At 39.9% G+C, this 27,762-nt stretch overlaps 1 protein-coding gene and 1 long non-coding RNA gene across 7 annotated transcripts in view; one reads left to right on the top strand and one right to left on the bottom strand.

The window, feature by feature from the left end:
• The window catches only part of samd11 (sterile alpha motif domain containing 11), a 103,703-nt gene extending 95,724 nt beyond the window's left edge, over positions 1 to 7,979 (bottom strand). For 2 of the 6 annotated variants that reach the window (XM_073938974.1, XM_073938975.1), the window contains exons 1-2: positions 6,852 to 7,979; positions 5,353 to 5,444 (exon numbers count right to left, since the gene is read on the bottom strand). In XM_073938974.1, the coding sequence (XP_073795075.1) occupies positions 5,353 to 5,444; positions 6,852 to 7,308 (549 nt within the window). In that variant the 5' untranslated portion in view covers positions 7,309 to 7,979. Of the gene's footprint in view, positions 1 to 5,352; positions 5,445 to 5,542 lie in introns of all 6 variants that reach the window. The other 4 variants (XM_073938977.1, XM_073938979.1, XM_073938976.1 and 1 more) reach the window with 3 other exon arrangements.
• Positions 4,262 to 13,212, top strand: LOC141380490 (uncharacterized). The gene is made up of 3 exons (XR_012398496.1): positions 4,262 to 4,324; positions 11,873 to 12,225; positions 12,307 to 13,212. It is a non-coding gene; the product is annotated as an uncharacterized lncRNA (long non-coding RNA).
• The last annotated feature ends 14,550 nt before the right edge of the window (positions 13,213 to 27,762 follow it).

Raw genomic sequence — 27,762 nt, 5'->3', positions numbered from 1 at the left:
AGATTTCATCTACAACCAATGGATAGAAATTAGTTTGAGCCCTACAACTTTTTATTATAAAAAATATATTGTTTTAACTAAAGTCATTTCACAACATTCCATTTTTATATTAGAGTGATTTTACAAAAAGGTCAACAAACAAGTTTCATTGGATGGGAAGATTATCTGTAACGATGTGAAGTCTGTTCCACACATATAAAATCTCCTTTTCCATATTTTCAGCATTTTTCGATTTACGTATTTCGCTGATGCTTTTATCCAAACTGACTTAAATTGCATTAAAGATAAAACAATTTTTCCTGGGAGTCAAATCTATGATTTGAGCTACAAGAAAAGATTTTTATGTTGCTGTTTTTTCACTATAGATTATATATGCAATGATTTCCAAAACATCACATTTTGCATTTTACAGGAAAAATAGCTGTCTGCAGTTTTCCAAAGACACGAGGATGACTAAATAATGAAAGAATTTTAATTTCTGGGTAAATATTCCAATCACATACAGTTTCTTCTTGCCTCAGAAGGCTGTGTACTAGTCGTGCAATGAATACATCAACAACTGCTGAGATAGTTCTCTTTGAAGGACCATCTCCAAATGTTTAGACTGCGACATCACCATCCTCTGTGTTTTTAACCGATCTTTTTCCCAACCCCCCAGTGACAACTTTTTCTTGACCCAGGACGCAGCGGGGGGAAGCCCAGATCCGAAGAGATATTTACGAGACGGAGCGGAGTGTAATTTCCTGCCAGCCTCCACTAGTTCCGCTAAAAAAACAGGGGAAAGGAAGCACAACTCTCCTGGGAGACAACAGCCAGGCCGACTGAATGACTCTTAAAGAGACAACAACACATGATCATACATTAATCTGGACAAACAATGCTTGTGTGTCATCAAGCTCAAATCTACAAATCATTTAATATCAAAAGTTTAAGAGTGCACCACCTGCATGTAGCACCAATGCAAATACCGTGAACTTGAAGAGAAATTGTTTACCATAGTGTAAGGCCTTGTCTCTGATATGGTCACTCAACCAAAAAAAAAAAAAAAAGAAAAGCTGTTAAAGATGCGGTCACTGAGTATTTAGAGTAACGATCACAACTGAGCCACTCCAAAATGATTCAAAGTCTTGATGAAACATTGTAAGCTTGAAAACTGTCACCCCCTCAAAGACCACAAACGCCAGCATAGAGCATGCTGCCATAATTATTTGCATAGAGCGTGACAGGACCTGTTGTTTTGAACAAGCATTTTCATTTAATCATGACAAGAGCTGGAAATGCCAATTCGCAAAAGATTCGTTCAAACAGAAGCATTATAGATTTACAGAATCAAACAGAATCACTTCATCGCTAAATGTGGTTCATACAAAGTTCAGTTCTGAAAAGTAACTGATAAATGCGTTCAATAACTGAAGTGACTCACACTTTCAGCAAGTAGGGATGATGTGTGCAATAGCAGCCTAACCTAGATGTCATCACATTATTTACAAATGTATGGCATGTGGGTCAAATGCCTTTTGTCAACTGAGAGTGACCTTATTAGCATACAGTAGCTCTTCTCAAGTGATGATAAAAAAAACACAAAAAAGCATATGGTTCATGGTTCATTCTCTCATCCAGCAAACTTCTTTAAAAGTATTCCATATACTGTCAGAAAGATTGATTAAAAGTCGTTAAAGACTTTATGCACAGTGAAAGTAAGCGAATTAAGAGTGACTGAAGAAACAACCCCTAATACAAAGGTGTTAAATGTATTCTCAACATTTATTTCATACGGATGCATTAACTTGTTAAGATTAATATCTTGTGTGAAAACAAATGGGTGCATGTACTCTTGGTGTTTATCTGGTTGTAAAGTCACATTAAAAGCCCTTTCTCCACTGTAGCTGTAAGTATGCGTTGTTTGATTCACTAAAAAAGAATACTATTCTCTTTATCTGGCAGCTTCAATAGAGCAACATTACCTCAAACAATTCAGGTAAGTTTGTTGCATGGCTAGCTGTTTAGCAGAACAATGGAGGATACGTAAAGCATTTAATAAAGCTATAAACATCAATGCTTTCCTTAACCCTTTAACTGCCCTTACCAAGAACACAATTTTTGGATTGCATTTCTTAACTCCCAAAGTCGCTAGTTAACACACTCAATGCATTGTTTTTTAACGCATCCCATAATTTCTAAAATATCCACCTCTACCAAATGGTTGATATGTGGGTTTATGATAAAAGTACCGGAATTAATATGTATACTATGACTAAAAAACTAAAAAATATGAAGTATAAGGCCAATTTATTTTTTAAATATTCAAAATAAAACATTTTTGAATACTAAATCATCTTTATTTTTTGAATTATGCACTAAATATTTCAGAATCTCATTTAAGATGTTTTCTTTTTTTATATACAATAAAACCAAAAATCAAGTGTAGTAGTGCAACAGGATTATATTTGTTAGATTTTTTGTAAACCAACAATGACTTTACCAGTCATTATTAAAACAGTCAAACTATTTGATAGAGCAGGCAGTCAAGGGGTTAAAGCAGAAATGCATTATTTTTTATATGCATTTGCACTAAAACAAATATGCTGCCACTAAACTGAATTTTGCAGTTCTGTTAGGTGCCACTAGTTGTGCTAAACTTGCATATTTCTAAAAGGCCCCAACATACCCACAGCAGAGCTCTTTTCTTTATTTATGAGTAAATAAAGTTTAAAATACCCAAGAAGCCATATGCTTCCAGCAGAAATAATGAATATGTATATATGTGCTGCACTTTTTCCTCTAAAATAAAAAAATTGTGATTAAAAGCTACAGTGAGCAGTAAAAGCGAGAAACATCTAGTAAAAGCGATGAGGACGTTTGCACAGCTCTACTATTTGGCACCCGAGTCCCGCCACATATTTTACATAACGCTGATCGGTTTAAAGAAAGCAGCTCCAGTATTGAACATGAAAAAATGGCAGTGCTCAATTTCTGCTAATAAGCAGCTCTTCATTGTTTATGTTTGTATTCACGAAGCCTGACCACAATGGACTGAACAGAGAAAATGAACCACAGACCATTTCTTAGTCAAAAAAGGAGGAGCCCCAGAGCCACACCTACCTGCTGCATTATTCTAACAGATGAATCGTAGCTTAAAAGTGTTTACCAGCCGAAGGTAAATGTTCCGTAAAGTTTAATTTATTTCAAAACAAATTCAATTTGTCCTGATTTTTGTTGTGGTATTTTACCTGAAGTTTATTGTAGCCTTAAAGGGATAGTTAAAATTCAGTCATCATTTACCCACCCTTCACTAGTTTCTTTTTTCTGTTAAACACAACACAACAGAAGCTGGCTGCTGGGACCCATTGACTTCCATTGTATTTTTTCCTACTATGCAACATGCTTCAAAATATCTCCTTTTGTGTTCAACAGAAGAAAGAACTTTTGAAAGAATAAATGATCAGGTAATTTTCATTTTTGCCTAAACTATCCCTTTAAGGGAGAAACTGTATAGAGGCAGTAACATACAGCTAAATTGGCTGATACCAAAAATGTATCGATATCTATATATCGATACCAAATATTTTAACAGTTTCAGCAATAGATACCCAAATATGCAAAAGTGGGCCACCAGATTTGAAGATAAGGTCATCACGCACATGGGGTATTTTTTTTTTAAATGGTCAAGTACATAATGCATACCAAAGATCAAATACTGCATTCATTCCACCACATAGTCAGATCAGATGAAGTCACAGCACATAAAAGAAAAAAAAATAAATGTTTCAAAGTAATGTAAAAACTTCAAAAAGACTTTTACGTGCGGTTCTAAATAATCAGATGAAAGCTGGTTAAACCAATTAAAGCAAGACAATTTCAGTCAGGGTTTGATTCATCCAAACACTATCAGATGATACGGCACTGCCGAACTCTTTCACTTCGGGAATGATAAGACAAGCATCAGACAGAGCCAGTGACAAGCCTCCTCGACTTCATCTTCAAAATCAGCCTCCATGAGATTCTAACGCCCTCAGTGAGAGGTAATATAAGGGCCCCAAACAACTAAGCCATTAAGTTTTTATCTCCTCTGGCTCTGGCTTAGGCCCTCCTCAGTCGTTTACCTGCATCACTCAAACACCTCCAGCTTATCTGAAGCGCCTTCGCTTTGCGTGCCGCTGCCTCAGTAATCACCGGTAGCTACGTTCAGTAGCTCAGTAAGCTTCTTACGCCCTTCCCCTCCAGATTAACCGTTAGAGGCGGCAACAGACGCGCTCAGTTCAGATAAAAGAACACAGCACCTGTGTGGACAAATACTGCAAGCAGCCAACCACTAGCCAGCATGGTGAGTGCACACACACACACACAATGCACTAAGCTGATTGTTCTAACTGTGGTGGAAGATATCAAAAAGAGATACGAAGCTCCATACATCAGCTATTAATATTACTGATTAACTTTAGGATATGATCCCTGTCCGTGACATTGCCAACAGAGCAACAAAAAAAATCTGCAAAAATGCCCTCTAGAGAGATGAATCTTTCAACTACTCCCAATTTCTTTCTGACCTTCACGGACACTGAACTAGTTTTGTCTACTACATGATCGATGAAGCGTCCTGGAAAAGTGAAAATAAGGAGCGTGCCGTGTATTCTGCACGCACATCTGCTACAGACAATCTGTGACCTTACATTGCAGCTCGGAGTCAAACAAACCAAAACAATCAATTGCAACCATTTCACATTTCCTTGTACTGGGTCTTTATTTACTTTCTGAGAAACAACCGTGACAACACTGACAGCAAGTCACTGTCCTTCTTAACATTTCTAATGCAGTTCAGAGAAAAATGCATCAAACCATGTAATTCATCAGCAATGGTGTGTCATTCACCACATAAAATTGCAAAAAGTTTTTTTTGTGTGTTTTACATGTGGCATTTTCAGCATGACAATGTTCAAACTTTGTAATTCTGTAGTGTTAATAAAATGTTTTAAGGGATAGTTCATCAACAAATGACAATTTCAGTATTATTTAATCACTTATTATTGATTGATCACTGTGTGGAAAAAATAGGCAATCAATAGTGAGTATGAACTGCTGACATATTTTAAAAAAAGAGTCGAACAGATGAGAAACTTCCATTTTTGAGTGAACTATACCTTAAAGTCATGTATAAAAGAGAAAGTTATCGACACATATAGTAGTCAAAATTTAAAGTGGATCAAAAATGTTTTTTTAAGTGTCCAAAGACAAGAAAGGCTGTTGTGCAGTAGTTGATAAAAGGTGATGATCCACTTCAAATGTTGACAACTGTATCTGAAGTACTACAATAAACATAGAAGTAACATCAGCCAATCTAAATAGCACACTTACCACAGGAGATGAAATTCTACAGCCGGGACAGTCACAGATAGGCGGATGTACTTGTAAGATTCCTTTGGACATAAGTGTCTTCAGACTTTTCCCTAAAAAATAAAACTTCCTTTTAGATTTGTGTGGGTGTATACGCACACATGCAGAACAAAATGAAGATTATCATTTAAATACAATCATTTCAGCTTACCATAATGCAGCAAACTTTCTTTTCAAAATAGTCTATCATGAATAGACCTGCTTCTTATCACTCAAAGCAACTAAACGCACCCCTCCACTGACTACTTTAACAGCTCCTGCAGTCGTCCACCCATCTGTCAAACTCATCCGCAGGACACTAACGATCTCCACCAAAAGTGTCTTTAAAGGACATTCATTTTATTTACAGCAAGTGACCAAAAGTCATACCTAGAGTGCAGATGCACAAAATTAGTCTGTTAACCAAAATAAATGAACCTGAAAAGAGACTTGAAACCTTTGCAAATAAACTCAAGTGACCTGTAATACTTCAAATGAGCTGGTAAATCAGCCCAAAGTTATGCAACATACTGTAACATTACAAAATATAGTGTTTTTCAACTTTAAATCCATATATACACAATTGCAGCTTCATATGATAACGTGCCAATGTATCGTAATTCTGATGTACTGCACTTCATAACAAAAACTCAATGATATATAAATATATACTCTAATTCACTATGTTAACAATATAAAAATAGAGTCAAAAACTTAATATTATTCTAAACACAGATGTTTAGAGAGAAAGAAGGCAGATAAAGGATATAAACCTACTAAAAGTGAAAAATGAAGTTAAAATGCTGCCTTACAATTTGTGACAACCTGAATAACATTTTAACTGTACTTATCGACTACTAACCGATGAAGTAGAGAGTTATAACTTTAAAAAGTGATAAACTTAATAGACATGAGATGACCGTGACAAACTAGATTAGCCTATATGTAAATAAAGATGTCATTACGACACGGTTAATGATACAATGTAAAACACTGTTAAAGAGTAGGGATATCAGCTGAGCGTTAATACAAATGATATAAAATTTAAGTTTCAGACTTGATAACAGTGAATGCGGTTGAAATTTTAGTAAACAAAAGCTTAATCCACAACTGTTTGATAATGTGCCACGGTGACATAAACCTGATCTACTCTACTTCATTACAAAACCAGCTTTACGCGTCTAATTTATCCTCAAAAGATTTAACATGCTATTCAAAACATTGATTTTATTTAACACATACAAAATCCACGTGCGTCAAAACTATTGTTCACCTTTTTGTTCCAGCAGTGAGAATCCAAAGTCGTTCGACTCCAAGCAGAATGAGCTCTAGTTCCCAACGCACTAAAGTTACAGCAGTTGAGTAACCCACATTTCTATCCAGAAAAAAGCTCTTCTGTTAACCCAAGAAGAGGACTAAAGCTCAATTAACCCCCGTTTCAAAAGTAACATCCATGCGTGTGCACCCGGCAACTGACTTACCCTTGTGCCTGATACTGCGTTTCCAGTCTTTGGCTGTCTCTCTTCCACTGACAAACTGGAACTCGTTTGGGGTGAGCCACTCAGTCCGGTATTTGATGGAGGGCCCTTTGCTGCCCTGGCACAGTTTGTTAATGTACAGTAGTGCTTTGTTTTCCCCGCATTCCACTTCGATACAAGGCTCCCCGTTGTCGAAAAACGGCTGAAAGTCCGGGATAGACGAGAAGCTCTCCAGCATGAAGTCGTCCGGGTGGTGGTGAAGGTGCTGCTGATGCAGCGCGGTGTCGCGAAAGCCCAAGTACGCGCGCTGGTGATGGGCGAAAATGTGATCGTACGGCGGCGGATGAGGGGTCACCACGGGGATAGCGGTGGCATTTAAAGGGGCCAGGTATTCAGGCTGGTTGAAGGCGGCTAATGCCATGTCTTCTCCATCCAGTCTCTCCTTTTTGATGGCAGGCATGTTACCCGAAGCGGAGCGCCGGCAACGAGTGATTAGCAGTTCATGCGTCCCAACTTGTGTCCCTGTTCGCGGAGTTCCAGGCGCACCGGTGTGTTTACGCACGACTCCCGCGTCGCTGCCTGACAGCAGAGCGCTTAAGTTCAGCCATTCACCACTTCACTCTTCTCCTCAGTGCTCTGCTCGCATGACGGGTCTCCCCGCGCTCCTGCCCACCACATCTAATCGGACTAATGCCTGACATCTCCGCCAGATATTAGCGCTGCTGAGCGTGCTTTAATGATTGTTTATCCCGCGTTTCCTTTAAAATAATCGCTATGGCAACTCCGCTACGCTTATATCCTGCATCCACTCCGAGTTTATTTATGTCCAGGCACAACGCAGCTAGGGCTTTAACACATAAAAGCCCGTGTTTGTGTAGTGTAGATCACGTAAATGTTCAGTAGTATATGCACAGTGGGTAGGTAGTGAAACAGACTATCTTGGAGCATTTTCATATCTGACGAAGATAGAGACAATTATGCTATCTATGTGCGCCTTTTCGATTGCAAATGATGCCTGGCGCTAATGGGACTTTGGATTTTTTTCTCTCCCCTTCGTTTTTTAACCCCTAATACGTCGCTGAAGTCACGCTTTAGTTCACAGACCCAGACCAAACAAGATTTGCACTCTCCGCCGCTTCTCAAACTTGGCCCATTTAAACAGCGGAGGCAGCGCGAGCGCGAGCCCACTGAAGGGGGTCCGCGACGGACGAGCCCGCGTCACTGTTTCCAGTCACTGCAGAAAGTTCAGAGAAATAATTTCATTTAGGTTTTATTTTTCCATTCTTACACAACTATGTGGTTACATTTGTTTGGTTACTTGATTCTTTCTTGTTTAAAAAAATAAAAAACGATTGGTTGACTAATTGTACAAGCTACTCTATGCAGATAAAGGTCACTGTAAGTTATCTAACATGCAGTCCTGACCTGTAAACAGTGCATTATACATTATTTATAAAAAAGACAAAACATTTTGATACATTTCTTATTTTATTCTTGTCAGACATGTGGAGTAGATCACATTATATTAGTGTATCAATTCATGCTTCTCTTGCTGACTTGTTAGCCCATATTTTTATGGTGACAGTTGCTGGAAAGGCGATTTTAATACTTTAATCTGATATAATCTTAACCCTGTGTATAATAATAGATATTATATAATAATTGTAAGAACTTCACAGCACAAATACTTAAAGATAGAAAATGTGGCTATAAACCGTTCTGTATTTAATGAAAATAAAGCCACATATATTTTTTAAATTAATATTTTTTACGTTTTGAAAGAGATCTCTTCTGCTCCCCAAGGCTGCAATTTATTATTATGATGATGATGGTGATTATTATTATTATTAATTCATTTATTAATTTTATTTATTTATTTATTTTTTTGTTTAGTCCCAATAATAATCAGGGGTTGCCACAGCAGAATGAACCGCCAACTTATCCAGCATATGTTTTACGCAGCGGATGCCCTTCCATCTGCAACCCAACAATGGGAAATATTATTATTATTATTATTATTATTATTATTATTATTATTATTTATTTATTATTATTATTATTATTATTATTATTATTATCATTGTTCTGCTAAATACATTTTAATTTTCATTGTACTTTAATGAATACAAGCCTTTATTTGAAATACAATAATTTGCAACTTTATAAACTTTGAAGAAAAAAACAACTTCCCTTTTCTTTTTAATTTTTAAATGGTACTTTGGCACCATTATTAGGTATTATAATTGTATTATATTACAGTTTACATAAAAATAGTAAGCAGCACCTTTTTCTTCATAGTATCTTCCAGCATAAACCACGGCGAATGAAGTTCTGCACAAGACTTTTGGCCAGCGGAGAAATTAAAATGGTCGTGCCCAACTGAGTCTGGTTCTCTCAAGGTTTTTTTTCTTCACTCCCATCAGGTGAAGTTTTTTTTCCCTCTCCGCTGTCGCCACTGCCTCGCATGGTTCAGGATTGGTAGAGCTACGCATCGATGAATTTGCTCTTCAGTGTTTGAACTCTCAGTAATGATTAAATCACACTGAACTGAGCTAAACTGAACTGAACTGAACTTAAACACTAAAACCTGAACCACACTGTTCCAGTTACTGAACCACACTGTTCCAGTTACTATGACCATTTATGTAAAGCTGCTTTGACACAATCTACATTGTAAAAGCGCTATACAAATAAAGCTGAATTGAATTGAATTGAATATAATATAATATAATAATATACCAGCACATTATATATTATTGTCAAGCAAGTTTTTAATTAAACAAGTTTTAATCAACTCTAATTTCATTTGGTTCACAACATGACACCACATACAAATCATAAACAGGTTTTCAGTTCTTCAGTACAACTGGTAGTAAAAATGACTGCTGTAAGTCACTGTTTTATTATTTTAAGTGAATGCAACAACAACTGCAACAACAAAAACTACAACATTAAGCTGCCACTGAATTCTTTGGTAGATTAAAATTAATTTATTAACATTTTAAGAATTTTCTCTGTACTGTTGAATACCACTGGACAGTTCAGATGTGTGTAAACAGATAATGGTTTTGAGATGGTTAGAAAGAAGTAAAATTATTACATTTTATTTTAAAATTTAAGTTTCACATTTTGTTTGAACTACCTAAATATTTTTAAGGAAAAGTTCATTATTATTGTTCATAATATGTCAATTAATTTTGCTTTGTGAAATCAAGTAAATCTTACTGGATTAGTGAAAGCTTTGGAAACAAATGAATAAATCACAAATTGTGCCTCAGACATTCTTTTGACTTCGATCAGAGATTTCCAATGCACCATTTAAATGTAGAAATCCAAAATCGCCCCCACAAACATAAATAAGATGAAAACTGGAAACAATGTAAAGGTCAGAGTTTCTCTGAGAGCTCAGGAGATCCCTGTAAGCTACAGTGTGAGGATCCCCCGCGGGGATACCCTGCCCCCTCACCCCCACTCCATTCTGCATTAAAACCGCTGGTGACTCAGTTTATGAAGGAGGGGTTCCCCTAAATCTACAGATGACAATGTAACATTCAGCCCACAGTTTGGGTTCAGGACGGCTTCCCCTGAACTTTCAGCCCCCACATTATCAGCAGAAGAACAAGACCTGTGGCATCCTCCTCGTGCTCATCAAAATGAAAGCCACCCACTCACTGCAACGGTTTCACATTTCACAACAAGCATGCTGAAGCAACTACTCTGTTGTTTTATTATATGAGGTTTGGGTCACCCCTCGCATGCTCAATAATATACAGACAAACTTAAGTTAAAATTACTGAGGAAAAGCAAATGTGAAAAAAAAACTTTGTCCTAGTTTATGAAAACATATTAATATGCATTAAACAATTATAATAATGCTAAAAAAAATTGCAACTACTACTACTAATGTATCTATAACTGAGGTTTTTGCATCCAAGCTCTTCATATTTTATTAATATGTTATTTAGGATAGACAATAAATCCCGATAACCCTCTTCACATGATTAATTTTCAGTAATAGATTCCCAATTTGTTTGCCTTATTTCTCTTTGAACATTTAATAGATCTTGTTTTGGAGTAAATGCTATACATGCTTTTTTGTTTGGTTTTTATAACCTATAACAGGCTTTGTCAATATTCTCGCTACAAGAGTTAGACTATGATCTTGTGTTTATCCACTTTTTATTACAATGTTGGTCTAAAATGAAATAAAATAATGGTTGTGACAGGCTTTGAACTTATGATATATATTTTCATCTACTTCAACAGGTGTTAATATAAATCTTGTAATAACTGGCACTTGTCTATTGAGATAAATAAGAGAGATAAAAGTATATCAGTCTATAAAAAACATGAGTTGTGTTTATCCACTTGAAAATGCATTAGTTTTATATATATATATATATATATATATATATATATATATATATATATATATATATATATATATATATATATATATATATATATATATATATATATATATATATAATAGTAATAATTTAATATAGAAATAAAACATGTTACTTAATACATTTAATAAAACATCATTCAACAGGTGTCAGCATAAACTATGTATTAACTGATCAAATCAAGATGAATAAGAGCTAAACATGTTTATTTATAATACAATAGGTCTTAGTTGTTTATGCACTTGATTCTGCATTGTCTGTAATCAAATTGTTTACATTTTATTATTTGGATCTAAAGGTTTTCAGACTGTAACAAAGTAACATTTAGGAGGTCTTATTATTGAAAGACTGTTTAATATCTCGAATGGTAACACTTTTAAAGCAGGTCTAAAGTTTTTAACTTAAAACTCACATATTAGAGGATTGATATATGAACAAAACTGTTATAGAAAAATAGGCTACTTGTATTTTAAAAAAAATACAAATACATGTTTCACTTCTTCTTAACAAACAGATTTTAAAGGGTTTCATTTGGGTCTGTCTATTTTGATAAATACTTTCCTCGGTATGACTACAGTAATACACGAAAATAACTTTCTCTCTATATTCTCTCAGCATAGGTCGACACTTAAAGTCTCTCTGTCGGATGTAGAAAACCCCCTTACAGTCGTCCCCGCCTCCGCGCCGTTGTTGGCAGCGGCCCCGGAGCCACAGCGCTGCCGGCGGGGGAGAGAGGTAATAAATAACCCGGGGAGAGGAGCGGAGACCGCCGGGCGGTGCACAGTCTGACCTGACAAATACTCACTGGAAAACCATCAGAGAGCAAAAGCCCACCCCTAATGCTTGGAGCCAGCCTTTCAGACATGAGCAGAAAAATACAGAAGCCTGCCCATATCGGAAAAAACACTGTCTCTCTCTCCCCATCATCAGCATTAATACAGTGAAAAATGCTGCAAGAGTAATTGAAGGTATAGTCATCAATGCAACTCCCATTAAAAAGTTTTTCAAGTAAACAACTAAACAGCACTTTTTTTACACTTTTTTTTTAGTTTACAAGAGATGAAGAATAGAATGCAGTCAACACATTCTAGAGAATAGAATGTCTAGATACTGCATGATACCGTGCTCATATCACATGACCAGCAGTGGCGCGCTATTGGCTGAGCTAATAAACATAATTAGAAGAATTTTAAAGTTACTATCTTTTGTGTTGTTGTTGTTGTTGTTCAATTTAAAAATCTCTAACCAGCGCAGACCCGAGTGAGTGCTCCGACTTCAATTCACATGTAGCGCATGTTTTTGGACTGTGGGGGAAACAGGAGCACCCGGAGGAAACCCACGTGACCATGGGGAGAAAATTCAAACTCCACACAGCAAACTGCAAACTGACTCATCCAGGGCTCGAATCAGTGACCTTCTTCTTACTTGGATGATGCGACGGCAGCCACAGGACAACGGCGCCAGTATGTTCACCACACAGCAATTGGTGGAGTGGAGAAACAGTGATAAAGCCAGTTCAGTGGATGGGGATGATTGAAGGTCAGTCATGGCCCTTTTGGCCAGGAACCCAGGGTCACACCTCTCCTCTTTAAGAGAAGTAGCATGGGATTTTTAATGACCACAGTGAGTCAGGACCTTGGTTTAAAGTCTCATCTGAAAGACAGCGCTCACTGACAGTGTCCTCTTCACTTTACCGGGGCATTAGGACTCACACAGACTGCAGGTTGAGCGCCCCATGTTGGCCTCACTAACACCACTTCCAACAGAAACCTAGTTTCCCATGTTGTCTCCCATCCAGGTACTGACCAGGCTCAGCCCTGCTTGACTTCAGTGGGTAACCAGTCTTGGGCTGCAGGGTGATAAGTCTAAGATTAATGAGAACAACAAAACAAAACAACAAACAAAAAATTAAATGTGAAGATATCAGTTAATAAACTCCTTTCATACTCTTATTTATCTTGAAGTTTGAGAATATGACTTTTCCAACCCAGGCTCATTCTCATTACATACCCCTATATACGTTTCTGTATAGAACAAAATACATCCCAGGATTATTAGCAGTTTTTATTTTCGCAAATTTCCGAAAAGGTCACTGTGTATGCTTTTTTAGATCTCAAATTTTGTTGAGTGCCATTTGCACCTGCTGCTCTCACATAAATTCACCAGAGGCCGCTGTCGACTGACTGACTTACTAACTAACCAACTGACCGATGTCCTCACCCTCCCCTTCCCCTAAACTCAACCGACAGTCCACCCATTTCCCTAAACCCAACCGACAGTGTTTTAAAAAGCAATCCAGAAAAAGAAAATCCCTTGCCTGATTTTTACCACGTTTTTAGATTTTACCACATTCTCACCCTGTTATTTACTTGTTTTTTTTAGCTTGTGTTTTTGTCTTACCTGCTTTCTGGAACCGTTCTTTACCGGACTCAAACCACATTGTCACAGTCAACTCCAACGATGTACATGTCAAGCTACTGGACAAACTGGTAACATCGGGAAAGCCGTCCATACGGACGTAATCGGTTAGCTGTTAAGCGAGAAAAGGAACAGCGTCATACCTCCCATATTGTTCCTTTTAAAGATGTAATGCAGCCATATGTACTTCAGGCTACATAATTTACGCTTTCCAGAAATGTATATAGGGCTACATTTTCAAAATGAGCCAATGTTGGACTTTTCATGCAAAGAATGCTCATCTCCAAGTACTCATATAACCACGTCAACTCCTGACCACCCAACACAATCTCAATTCGTAACTTTTTCATTTAGTGGCTAATTCGTATGAATTCGTACGATCTAATTCGTATCTAATACAATTTAGTACGATTTGCTCATCCCCCAATGACGGTTGGGGTTAGGGGTGGGGTCAGGTGCCACGCCTCCTTTTTAAAATCTTACCATTTCGTACGTCTGAACTCGTACGAATTCGTACGAATTAGCCACTAAACTGGCAAAACGTAAAATACTTACGTTTTCTCGTGAGATGAGGCTGGACCACCACAGATGGATGCTTCGTTTAGGTATTGATAATGTTGTCAAGGATGTTAACAAGTCAAGGTTGTTAACAGCCCAAAGTAGTACATCATCTTGAATTCGCAGTATTACAACAAAAATGTGAAAATTAAAACTAATGGTGTATTTTAATGGTCCCCTTTAGACAACATATTGACTTTACAACTACAATTTAAATTAGTTTATTAATCAGGTTTAGGGTTTGTGTAAGGCGACGTGCTTGCTAAGCCAAGAAGGACGTCTGTTGCGAGACCATTCAAAAAAAAGTAGCCATAGTGCGTAATATTTTTCCTTCATCTGCATTTTTCTACATGGTCTCATAAAGTAAGGCTTCTATTGGATTTTAAATGGACTCTCCAGAGGCACATTCGGGATCACGGTTGCCAGCTCATGCAGCGCCGGTAAAGTGATGCTGTGTAATGTAAAACCCTGAGTGTCTCCTCAGGTTTGTGCTGTCGTGCCGGCGCCCTCCAATGCTCTCTGGAGATCTAGAGGCCATGCGGGCAGTCTGTGATCCCGACCGGCAGACCAAACTACCACATGGGATTTATTTCCTAGCTAGACGGGTGGGCAGTTGAGGAGGACACTGATTTTAGCCCACTGTCTAAAGCTGTCAACACAATCAGAAGCAACCGGACCTCATCACCTTCCCTCTCTAAACATGGAGCATTCAAAAGTTTAGTATCTGTACGTTTTGAAGGCCACATTGATTTGACTGAAAATATTGATATAGTGTGAAATATATTAGTATTGAAAACTGTTATTGTAACAATGTTTTTTTTTTAAAGATAGTATAATATATTACCATTTTAAAAGGTTAGTTCACCCCTAAATAAAAAATCTGTTATTAATAAGTAATCCTCATGTTGTACCAATCTACAGAGATATTCATTCATCTTAAGAATACACACAAAAATATAAATTTTAGATGAAGTTCAAGAGCTCCCTCATCCTCCATAGTCACCAGCGGTCCCAAAGCTTTGTCAAAATAATCAAGTGAGCTCAGTGCTTCAACTTTAATCATACAAACTCCAAGAACAACTTTTTACAACAAAAAAAAGTAACAATGACTTTGTTCACCAATGTCTTCTCTTCCAAATCAAGTCAGAGTTCATGTTTACCACATGCAATATGACAGTCAGCAGTGCAACATTTAACCATTGTATTGCATATAGTAAATTTACACCCTGACCTGACACAGAAGACATAAGCAAACAAAGTTGTTGTTCCAGGTTTTTAGTTTTTTTGGTGGCACAAAAGTGTTCTTGGAGCCACATTTGAAGAAGTCCAATGGATGTTATTTATTGGTTTAAGAAGCAGCCATATAACAATAAATCTGATAAAACAATGTAAGTATTGCTTTCAAGTAGAATTTTCTTCATTTATTCATTCATTAATTTTCTTTTCAGGTTAGCCCCTTTTTTAATTAGGGGTCGCCACAGCAGAATAAATCGCCAACTTATCCAGCGTATGTTTTTTACGAAGCAGATGCCTTTTCAGCCACAACTCAAAACATCTATACAAACTCTTCAAACACACACATACACAACAGCCACCGTGACACCCCAGAATTTTCCTTGATCAATTAAAATTACATGAATTTGTACGATTAAGCCGCTTTTCAGGGTTTGTTTTTACTGACTACAACACACCAAACAAAACATATCAACCAAAGATGATTTCCAAGTAAACAAAAAAGTAGAGCCTCAGAGCCACCCTACCTATTACAAAATCAAGACTGACAAATGGCAGATTGAAATAGTTTACCAGCCAGAGCAAATATTTTTTGGAAAGTTCATTTTGTCAAGCTGTTTTGAACATCTGAAACAAACTCTAAATAAACTTTAGCTTGATTTGTTCAAAACGGCATCACACAAGTTTTGTTCCTGAATTTTTGCTTAAAGTGTATCAGGACATTAAATCTGTAGCTGTTGTAGGCTAAGACACTGACGTCATGTCAAGTACAGTACACTGTAAACAATTACCTGTAGAATCTATTAGCAAGAGTTTGCCAGAAACTTACTTTAAATTAATTACAGTAAAAATGCTGTATTTAGATTTACAGCACACTTTATTTTGCTGTATATTTATTTACAGTATAGTATATCTTTTTCTGTAAAATATACAGTAATTGTCCCAATTAAAATTTAAAATGCCGTAACATACTGCATAACTGTCCTACAGTAAAATTCAGTTCATATTACAGTTCAGTTTACCATTAACTTACTGTAAATTAATTAAAGCAAAATAACTGTATTTACATTTACAGCACCATTTATCTTGATGCGTTTGTATTTACCGTACTGCATACTGTAAAATATACAGTAATTCTCACAATGCAACTTTACAATACAGTAACATACTGTGTAACTATCCTACAGTAAAATTCAGTTCATAATCCAGTTGAGCTTGCCAGTAACTCACCGTAAATCAATTACAGTAGAATACTGTAATTACATTTACAGCAACATTTACCTTGCTGTGTATGTATTTACAGTATTGTAAATCTTTACTGTGAAATATACACAGTAAACTTACTACAGTAATACACATACTACATACTACATACCTGTCGTACAGTTAAATTCAGTTCATATTACAGTTAAATACTGTGTAATTTACAAAAATGAATAACCGCGTATTTACCAATGACTCATTTAAAGTGTAAATACTCACAGAGAAGGTGAGAAAAAGCCAAATTGGCTTTATAGCACTGTATGTCATATGCAGCACTGGCCATGATAATCATTGTTTGAGTAAAAACTATGGAAAAATAAAAGGAAAAAACATTATTGACAAAAATGCCATAGGATGTTTGCACCAAGCTGTGAAAGGAACATAAATTATTCCTTATCTCATCTGCAAATCCACTTTAGAAAAGATCTAACTATATGTGGAGGGTATCAAAGAAAAACAAGTTAACTCTCCACAAAATTGCATTTATAGGCCATTTATTTAGGCCACACCGATAGCTGAAATGTGCGAGATTTTGAGATAACCAGCAGACTAACACTTATTAAGATGTTTGCTGCTGTTTTCACAGATTCAAAGAGAAAAAACAACATCAGACAAAAGTGTGAAAAAAAGCATAGCATGTAAGACATGCAATATAAACACACAAGCAAAGTATGGCATTGCAATTTAAATCAGAAATAATGTTTACCTATATTGTCTATCATTTGTAATATTACTTGAGATTTATAAAACAGTAGAACATTTCTTTAAAAAATTGATTCTTGAATGAAATGCTCCGAAGTTGTTCAAATAAGTCTATTATTGTGTCCATAGTATTTTTCTAACACATTTTTCCAACACACGTGTGCTTGATGGCCTATCTGTATGCTACTTATCCAGCAAGAGTTAAACCTGCAAAGAGTAGTTCCTGGTCTCTCAGGCCATATTGATTTTTCCCTTCGTGATCTGAAACCAGCAATCAGCATTGTGGTTTGAAATAGCCCTGAAACAAGAGCCAAGACGTCAATGAGTCGCCGACACGTTTCAATTAGCGCGCCGCCCAGGCCGATTTGTCCCCCGGGGCACATTGGCTCCGCAGTCTGGTCACGCCAGGAGAGATAATCCACAGAGGTACAGGATATTGGGAAATATCACAAAGGGCAAAACAGGTACATCTGTACCTAAACTCACAATGTGTGCAAAAAAATTCAATGTTTTTTCAATGACTTGCCACACAGATAACGGTGAGGTAATTGAGTTTGTAGTCAACTCAATCATTTCTCATTCTTTAATTAAATTGCTGAAGAGGGTAATGGAGGAATAGAAGACTCCACAATGCAGACTTGAAGTTGTCTCCAGAGCAGACTCTGCATATAGTAACTTAATAAGTTACTATAAGTTCCACCTTACAAAATTTTAGCATTGCCGAGCTTACAAACTACAGATTGGTCATCCCCAGTACAATTAATTCAACACATTTTTCAACACAAATTTGACTAAGCACACATCCATCTTTTAATAATAACTTTAATGTACAGTTATAATAGCCTAAATAGAAATATTTGAAAACGAATACATCTTGCAGATGAGAGTGATTGTGTCCTCAAATGTATGTGTTTTTACAATTATTTTTAAAGGTTTTTTATATAATGATCAGTTCAGTTTCAGATCAGCATACATAAATGATTCAAACAAACCATTTAAAAGGAATGTATCCTAAAAAAAAAATAAAACTACACTCTAAAAACAATTCTGGCTTAACATAACACATAAGTTTCCAGCAGGCACACAACGTCATAAAATGTTAATATTAGGTTTGTTTTAGGTTGTGACGTCAGATTTTAGGTTGATTTTAGGTTGTGTAAGAAAGTGACCAAAGTCCAACGTTCGAGCAAACATCTTAAATAAACGTCATATTGAAGTCAAATACTAACATTTAATCATCAGATAAACCAAAAACCAAAGTCTGATTGACATCATAGCTGTAACATCGACACAACATTGAGCTTTAACTTCATTAGATGTTGGTATTTGGTTGATTTTAAGTTGGATGTTGAACACTAATGTTCGACCTGACTCTGGGTTCTAACATCAAACTGATTTTCATTTCCAAACAAAATGCAATGTCCTGACGAAGTTGGGGTACAACGTTAATCTAACGTTATGTGCCTGCTGGATTGGTCCAAATATGGACAAATCAACACAATCTCTGGGCAGTTTGTAACTTTTTGATTCAGTGTCTAAGTCATATCAATTTGTACAATCTCAATGTGCTTTTTCTCCAATGAGGTGCAGGGTTAGGGGTGGGCTTTGGAGGCAGGCCTCCTTATAAAAATCATGTTTTCATAATGTTTTATGTTTTTGTTTGTTGTATAAATTGGTCTCTTTTCTGTCAACATGTAAAATAATTTAATTTTTATTTCTTTCTTTTTGGCTTAGTCCCTTTATTAATCAGGGGTTGCCACAGCGGAATGAACCGCTAACTCATCCAGCATATGTTTTTTGCAGCAGATGCCCTTCCAGCCGCAGCCCAACACTAGGAAACATCCATACACACTCATTCACACACACACACACCATACATTCAATTTTGCTTATTCAATTCACCTAGAGTGCATGTCTTTGGACTGGGGGAAACCAAAGCACCTGCGGAAATCCACACAAACACAGGGAAAACATGCAAACTCCACACTGAAATGCCAACTGACCCAGAATCAGCAACCTTTTTTGCTTTGAGTCGATCGTGCTACCCACTGTGTGACTGTGTTGCCGTTACATTTTTTCATAACATTAAAAACAACAAAACAAATACAGAAAAAATGTGAATCAAATCCAGTGGAAGTATGCATTTATGCTAATCAAACTATAAAAGAAGAGAAGCTCCAAGTTTTTTATTTTTTTTTTGTTACAGGTCAGAAGGAGCCTAACAAAGCATATTCATGGTCAGTGTGATAAACTCAAACTTGAGTGTTGATGAGGGATTATTAACTGTGTCCTAAATCAGCTTTAAAAGTTGTAAGCTAACAAGTCCCCATAAAATCAAAACTAATCATATGATTTTGTTAGCTCACATTGCTAGTTTTGTGGTGAACGATTCATCTGTGCATGCCGTTTGCCCTTCTAATCTTTAATCGAAATATAAAATTGCATTTCCTGCTTTTTTTTAGTTAAACTATCAAATTCTGTAAACTTAGCAAATGGGCGGGGCTAACATATTTAACCACGCTGTTCCAACTGGGGAGGAGAAGTTTGTTAGGTTATAATAACCCTTTTGCCTATGCTTCTGAAATAAATGCCTGCGTAACTACATCCACTCAGCTCTCTGTAGAAAAAAAACAAGCCACGCTCACTGTTGTGTCACTTATATTCTGTTTCTCCAGAGCAGGGGTGCCTAAACTTTTTCTTATGAAGGGCCAAAAACCAAACTTGATTGAGGCAAGTGAGCGAAAAGTAAATATAGTTGCCATGGATATTTTATTTTATTTTTTTCATTTTATAATGAACTTATTACCGTAAAAAACAAAGAATAATCTCATTTAAAACAGAATGGAGTTACACTAGTTCCCCCTTCGGTTGGGGAACTTCAGTGCCATAAAGTGGATGAAATCCACGAATGGGAGGATTCGGATCAGAAGCCGCTTGTCTGGAGAGTATTGAACGGGCCAATGAATGAAATTAATTGGCAGCGTAAGCTTGCGCAGGTGTGCGGCATCTGCAATTATCTCAGCATATAAGCACACCTGAAGCTAGCAAACGCCATCCTTTTCGCTTCAGATCCTTTCTGAGTGAGTCGATGAGGGTTCCTCTTGCTGTTCAGCACTTCAGAGCGAACGAGTGTGTCTCCCGGTCCAGAGTGGGTCTTCGCGGTGGCAGACGGTCGAGCTGGGTTTCTCCCTTGCCTGCGGTTCTTTGGGTCCGGTCCTCCAGAGCGGTGCGTATTGTTGCAAACTTTCCTAAAAGAGCAACACAGTCGTGCAGCACGTCCTTTTCAGGATGGCGCTCCGACTGTGCGTTTCAGGATGCGGGGGTTTCATGGCTCCGGATGATGGACACGATCACTGCATTGCATGTTTGGGGGTCCAGCATGTTAATGCGGTGCTCGCGGGCGGTTCATGTCGTCATTGCGATGCCATGACCGTTGCACAGCTAAGATCGCGGCTAACTTTCACAAGAGAGCGAGCCACCCCAGTTGCCTCCTGTTCTAAAAAAGCAGCGGGCGCTCAGGCAGATCTGAGGGTTCCAGCGGGAGATAATCCGCCGCCCACGGGCTCGCGGACCTCTCGCTCCTCACGGCGCTCCATCCAAGCTTCGGGTAGTGGGAGTGATCCGTCTAACCAGATGGTAGCTCTCACACTCGCTGACACCGGAGATCAGATGTCCTCCGCGGCACCGGAGGGTGGGCTTTCACTGTCCGACGAAGATCCGGACCCGCTCGCCCCCTCCGGGCAGGTGAGCGCTGTCAAATCGGATCCTGAAGCGGACATGTTAGCCGTGCTTTCCCGGGCTGCTTCGGCCGTGGGGTTGGAGATGGTTTATCCCCCAGCTCCGCGGCCGGACCGACTAGATGGGTGCTACGTAGAGGACCAGAAGGCGAAGCCTTCGAAGCCTCTCGTCTCCTTCTTCCTGGAAGTGCACAGTAGGCTCACGCAGTCTTGGAGGGCACCTTTCTCTGCCCGTGCTGCGTGTACCTCCGCCCTCACCGCCCTTGACGGCGGAGCTGCCAGGGGGTATGAGGCGATCCCGTCAGTGGAGCGCGCTATCGCGGTCAATCTTTGTCCGCGCGGCGCCTCTACGTGGCGGGGTTTGCCCCACCTCCCGTCCAAAGCCTGTAGGTTGTCTGCCTCCCTCGGAGCCAGAGCTTATAAGGCTGCGGGCCAGGCTGCTTCTGCTTTGCACGCGATGGCCACCTACCAGCGCTACCAAGCGCAGGCGCTGGCCGAGCTGCACGAGGGCGGGTCCAACCCAAGCTTATTACATGAGCTGCGCACCGCGACCGACTATGCTCTTCGGACTACGAAGTCCGCCGCGTGTGCGCTGGGGAGGACGATGTCCACACTTGTGGTTCAGGAACGCCACCTCTGGCTAAACCTGGCCGATATGCGCGATGTTGACAAAGTTCGCTTTCTTGACTCGCCCATATCCCAGGCTGGCCTGTTCGGCGACACCGTCGGTGAATTCACCCAGGAATTCAAGGCGGTGAAAGAGCAGTCGGATGCGATGGGCAATGTCATCTATCGGCGTGGCCGTAAGCCCGCTCCGCCCGCCGAGCCATCCACCTCCGCTGTTCCTGGCCGAGGGCGCCCGCCAACGAGTGCTGCCCCGCCCCCGCCTGGACAGCATGGCGGCGGCGGCGTATATCAACCGCTTGGGGGGTATGCGCTCTCGCGCATGTCTCAGCTCGCCCGCTGTCTGCTCCTCTGGAGTCACCCGCGGCTGAAATTGCTGCGCGGCATTCACGTTCCAGGCACGCTCAATCGTGCAGCCGATGTGCTCTCACGACAGCTGTTACGCCCTGGAGAATGGAGACTCCACCCCGAGTCTGTTCAGCTGATATGGGCGCGATTCGGGGAGGCCCAGATCGATCTGTTTGCTTCCCCCGAGAACGCTCACTGCCAGTTGTTTTTTTCCCTGACCGAGGGCTCTCTCGGCACGGATGCACTGGCCCACAGCTGGCCTCGGGGCATGCGCAAGTATGCGTTTCCCCCAGTGAGCCTGCTCGCGCAGTTTCTGTGCAAGGTCAGGGAGGACGAGGAACAGGTTCTACTAGTTGCGCCCCTTGGCCCAACCGGACCTGGATATCAGAGCTCTCACTCCTCGCGACGGCCCTCCCCTGGCGGATCCCTTTGAGAGAGGACCTACTCTCTCAGGGACAGGGCACCATCTGGCACCCTCGCCCCGATCTTTGGAACCTCCACGTGTGGTCCCTAGACGCAAGGATGACTTAGGTAACCTACCGACTGCGGTGGTTAATACCATCACTCAGGCTAGAGCCCCCTCCACGAGGCGCGCCTACGCCCTGAAGTGGAGTCTATTCACTGAATGGTGCGTCTCTCGCAGAGAAGACCCCCGAAATTGCCAGATTAGTGTTGTGCTCTCTTTCCTTCAAGAGAAGTTGGACAGCAGGCTGTCGCCCTCCACTCTCAAGGTTTACGTGGCCGCCATCTCCGCTTATCATAGCGCGGTAGCTGGCGGCACCGTGGGAAAGCATAACCTTGTCATCCAGTTCCTTAGGGGTGCTAGGCGAATTAATCCATCTCGCCCCCCTCTCATGCCCTCTTGGGATCTCGCCCTCGTTCTCACGAATTTGCGATCCGATCCCTTTGAGCCACTCGAATCAGTATCTCTAAGATTTCTGTCCCTGAAGACAGCTCTGCTGGTTGCGTTGGCCTCCATCAAGAGGGTCGGGGACCTGGAGGCATTTTCGGTCAGTGACTCGTGCCTGGAATTCAGGCCGGATTACTCTCACGTCATCCTGAGACCCCGCCCCGGTTATATGCCCAAGGTTCCTACCACCCCCTTTAGAGATCAGGTAGTGAACCTGCAAGTGCTGCCCCCGGAGGAGGCAGACCCAGCCCTTTCTTTACTTTGTCCAGTTCGCACTCTGCGCATTTATGTGGACCGTACTCAGAATTTTGGATCATCTGAGCAGCTCTTTGTCTGTTATGGCGGTCGGCAGCAGGGAAGTGCCGTATCGAAACAAAGATTATCCCACTGGATTGTGGATGCCATTTCACTCGCTTATTCGAGTCGAGGTCAGCCGTGTCCCCCGGGAGTACGTGCACACTCCACTCGGAGCGTTGCATCCTCTTGGGCGCGTGCACGCGGCACCTCTCTAACAGACATCTGTAGAGCTGCGGGCTGGGCGACACCCAACACATTTGCAAGGTTTTACAATCTGCGAGTGGAGCCGGTTTCCTCAAGGGTATTAGGTAACCCTTTGGTGATTGAGGAAACAACTCGGTAGGGTGTTGAAACACGCTTGCTGCGCCATTCTCCCTAACACGGAGGTGCTTGCGCCTTTTTATCTGTCAGTAAAGTTCCCCGTCAGGTGAGCCCTGCAGATTCCTCCGTGGCCCCCAGCACTGACTCAGCGGAGGAGTCACGTGCTGGCCCACTACGTTGTAGGTCTGCCCGCTGGTCAGCCCGCGTTTTAGGTATAGGTGCCTGCTATGCGTGATCTCCACTAGGCGATCCCATATGCTTATTCCGCCACGGTTAAGTTTCTCCCCTGGGCGGACCCGTGTCTTCCCTCTCTGCTAACCACTCTTTGCTATGCGTACTCCCCCCTTTTAGGGCTAGTCCATATGTAAATTCTGCCATCTATCCCCCCCTTGGGTAACGGATGGCCTCCGCAGCGTCCTCCCTATCGGGATTGCACGCTTTCCAACGTACTGTCGTATTTCCTAGAATTATCTAGATGCTCACGACTTCCCAAAAAATATATCTAAATCCGTAAAACTTCTGTTGAAGTAGGATAAATTAGGGCCAGGGACACGTTGGAGGACCGCGCCTCCCATGATGTGGGTGCGTCACGCTTGCTTGACTATCTCCTCATCGGGGGCGTTGGTAAGGTGCAGTCATTGTGGCGCTTTCCATACTTCTCCCATTCGTGGATTTCATCCACTTTATGGCACTGAAGTTCCCCAACCGAAGGGGAACGTTCGAGGTTACAGAAGCAACCCTTCGTTCCCCGAGGAGGGGAACGGAAGTGCCATACTCCGTCGCCATAATGACTGTCCCTTAGCTGTTTGAAAGTCTCTTCAGCTTAAAAGGATGGCGTTTGCTAGCTTCAGGTGTGCTTATATGCTGAGATAATTGCAGATGCCGCACACCTGCGCAAGCTTACGCTGCCAATTAATTTCATTCATTGGCCCGTTCAATACTCTCCAGACAAGCGGCTTCTGATCCGAATCCTCCCATTCGTGGATTTCATCCACTTTATGGCACTTCCGTTCCCCTCCTCAAGGAACGAAGGGTTACTTCTGTAACCTCGAACGTTTTTGCCCTGATTTGATCACCATTATCTTCTGCATAGTTCGCTGAGTGACATTATTTACATTTTTAAAAATTTGATTTATATACAACATTTAATTCATTTCAGTTAGCTTGTTTGTAGCTTAGCAATAAAATGAACAAACCAATAAAAAAAGGTTTCGTCAAATTAGAAATGATGATCTCTATGAAGACATTTACCCCAGCCCTCTCCATCCTTCTCACTCTCTTATGGTGGGCCAAATCAAAGGTTACAAGGAGCCAATTTTTGCCCGCGGGCCTTACTTTGGGCATCTCTGCTCTGGAATCTGTCACAATGCGAACAAAAAAAAAAACAGTCACAGCTTCTGGTTCGTGTGGACTTTAAAGATTCAAAAGTACACAAGTATGTAACGTTAAAGTAAATAACAATTTTGATTGGGGAATTGAAGTCACTGTTACAGTCCACCACTAGGACAGTGTCCCTGACTTGTGTAGAGGTGAAATTCTGCAAAACAAGCATTAGGCGGATCCATAACAGCTTTAGCTTCAGCTCAGTGATCCAGCAAATATTTTGACCCACTTTAACCACGCTTTTGAACCTGTGAAATATCTGTGAGGTCCATCGTATTGTAAGACATTTACCCACGTCGGGCTCTAACTGGTGTTTGTTTTGAGTGTGTGGGCACAACATCCCTAAAGTCAGCCATTTGTCTGACCTTCAGCCGATCCGACAGTTCTCATCAGCAACACTACACTGCACACTCTCAAGCCCTATGGAAGTAGAGCAGCACTGAGAGAGAAGAGGGGGGTCTGACGTCCCACAGATCCCTCCTCATCTGCCCTAAGCAGCTCTAGGAAGCCCTTCAGTTCTGCTTTCCCTCTTCAGCGGCTCTGCTTCTCTTCCACCGCAGGCCATCCTCCCCCAGAACCCGATCAATAGTGCTCTCCTGCTTTCATCAGACCTGCATTGTGGAGAAGCTGCACTCTCTGAAGAAACAGCCACCCAGCCTTGAGTGTGCTTCGCTTTTCTCAGACCGCCTGACTGCCCGCCAGACTTCACTCATTAGTGGCAGTCTGCTTTTTTTGGCTGCTTTTATAGATGCAGGTAGCAAATGTAAAATAAGGAAACGTCACTGATGTGAACTTGCCTGCATTAGCATTTGCTGATGCACAAAATACTGGTACTATATTGGTTACTGGACGATATTATAGAACTTGTGATACTGAAAGTCATTTATATTTATCACTTTATCATTAACCTGGTTTCCATCACAGACACTAACCAAAGTGTGACTAAATCTATTTTTATTGTAATTTTTTTACACAAATGCGTGTAGGTATACATATATTGCAGCCATATCTTTAATAAAAAAAACTAGGCTTAGACTTAGGCCTCTTGTAGTAAACCGTAATAAGTTGAGACAACTCAAATGATTTGAGGAAAGTGATTCCTTCAGTTCGTTTGAGAAATGGGAAATCGACAGCTCAATTAAATGAGGTGACCAAATGTGTGTGGTCTCTTCAACTTAAATATTTAAAAACATATCTTAACTGTTTAAGTAGGAATAACTTAAAATGAAAAATAGATTAAAATTTATAGTACTTATTCCCCGGGTTCCTTATATCGAAGTTGATATTTAGCCGCACCATGTTGGTGTTTTGTAACATCTAATTTTTACAAAGTGGGGCATTAGTCCAACGGTTAACCCACCAGCCTGAAGGACCAGGACATACACACATACACTATGGACAATTTAGCTTACCCAATTCACCTAGCACTAGTCTTTGAACTGTGGGGGAAAACAGAGCACTCTGAGGAAACCTACGCCAACACTGGGAGAACATGCAAACTCCACAAAGCTTCAGCCAAATTCCGCATCACAATCAAAATGACCAACTTGTTTCAAATAACATAAAATGACCAATCAGCACAGTTGTCAATGCAGAATTTCAAGTGCAACCAATCATTTTAAACAGAGACATGGTGAATCGTTTAAAGAACTTAAAATATTAATTAAAAGTTTTTTGCTGCCTAATGAATTAGTTAAACACACCTATTTAAGTTTTGATGCCAAAACTTTGTATATTAAGTAATGTCAAGTTATATTAACTTAATATCTTTAGTAATGACAACAGCAGGATTTAAAGTGTGCCTGCTTAATCTTATTCATAGATCCACTACTTAACAGCTTTCCGTATGTTGTGATTCATGGATTTTTTTTACATTTATGCTTTTAAGTTCTATTATGTAAAAAAGTGACTCTCATTGACATTTTTGATAGTTTGAATTGATATGTTGCCTGTGGAGGTTTTTTTTAAATGACAGTATAAACTGCCAGTACTTTGTCTGCTATTTTACAGACTTAATTATCGATTATTTATCATGCAACACACTGTATACCACCTGACATAAGTCTTGTCGCCTATCCAAGTTTTAAGAACAACAAATACTAATTTGACTTCTAGTTGATCATTTGGTATCAGAAGTGGCTTAAATGAAAGGCATTGGCCTCTAGATTACGCTAATTTTACCAAATAAAATATGATCATGCCTTGATTTTTTATTTTTTAATTACGAATGTAAGGTCTGACTTTGCTTAGACAAAAGTCTTGTCACTTAAAAGAAGTAATGTACAGTATAGCATATAAAGTCATAGTGCAGTGGAAAAATAATTAATATTGTGAATGACTCCCATGAGCTTGGAGTTAGGGTTTGGGTAGGTTTCCTCCAGGTGCTCCGGTTTTCCCCACAGTCCAAAGACATGTGGAACAGGTGAATTGGGTATGCGAAATTGACTGTAGTGTATGAGTGTGGATGAGAGTGTGTGGATGTTTCCTAGAGATTGGTTGTGCCTGAAAGGGCATCCGCTGCGTAAAACGTGCTGGATAAGTTGGCGGTTCATTCTGCTGTAGCGACCCCAGATAAATAAGCCGAAAAGAAAATAATTGAATGAATGAATTTAATAACTAACATAAATTATACTCTGTAAAACTACTGTTTTTACATTACTGTGATGGTTGGGTTTAGAGTTGGGGTAGGGGTAGACATATTATAAAATACA

This window comes from Danio rerio, chromosome 23, assembly GCF_049306965.1.
Source record: "Danio rerio strain Tuebingen ecotype United States chromosome 23, GRCz12tu, whole genome shotgun sequence".
Lineage (NCBI taxonomy): Eukaryota > Metazoa > Chordata > Actinopteri > Cypriniformes > Danionidae > Danio > Danio rerio.
Note: the sequence above shows the minus strand (reverse complement) of the source record. Positions and strands in the feature narration are given on the sequence as shown.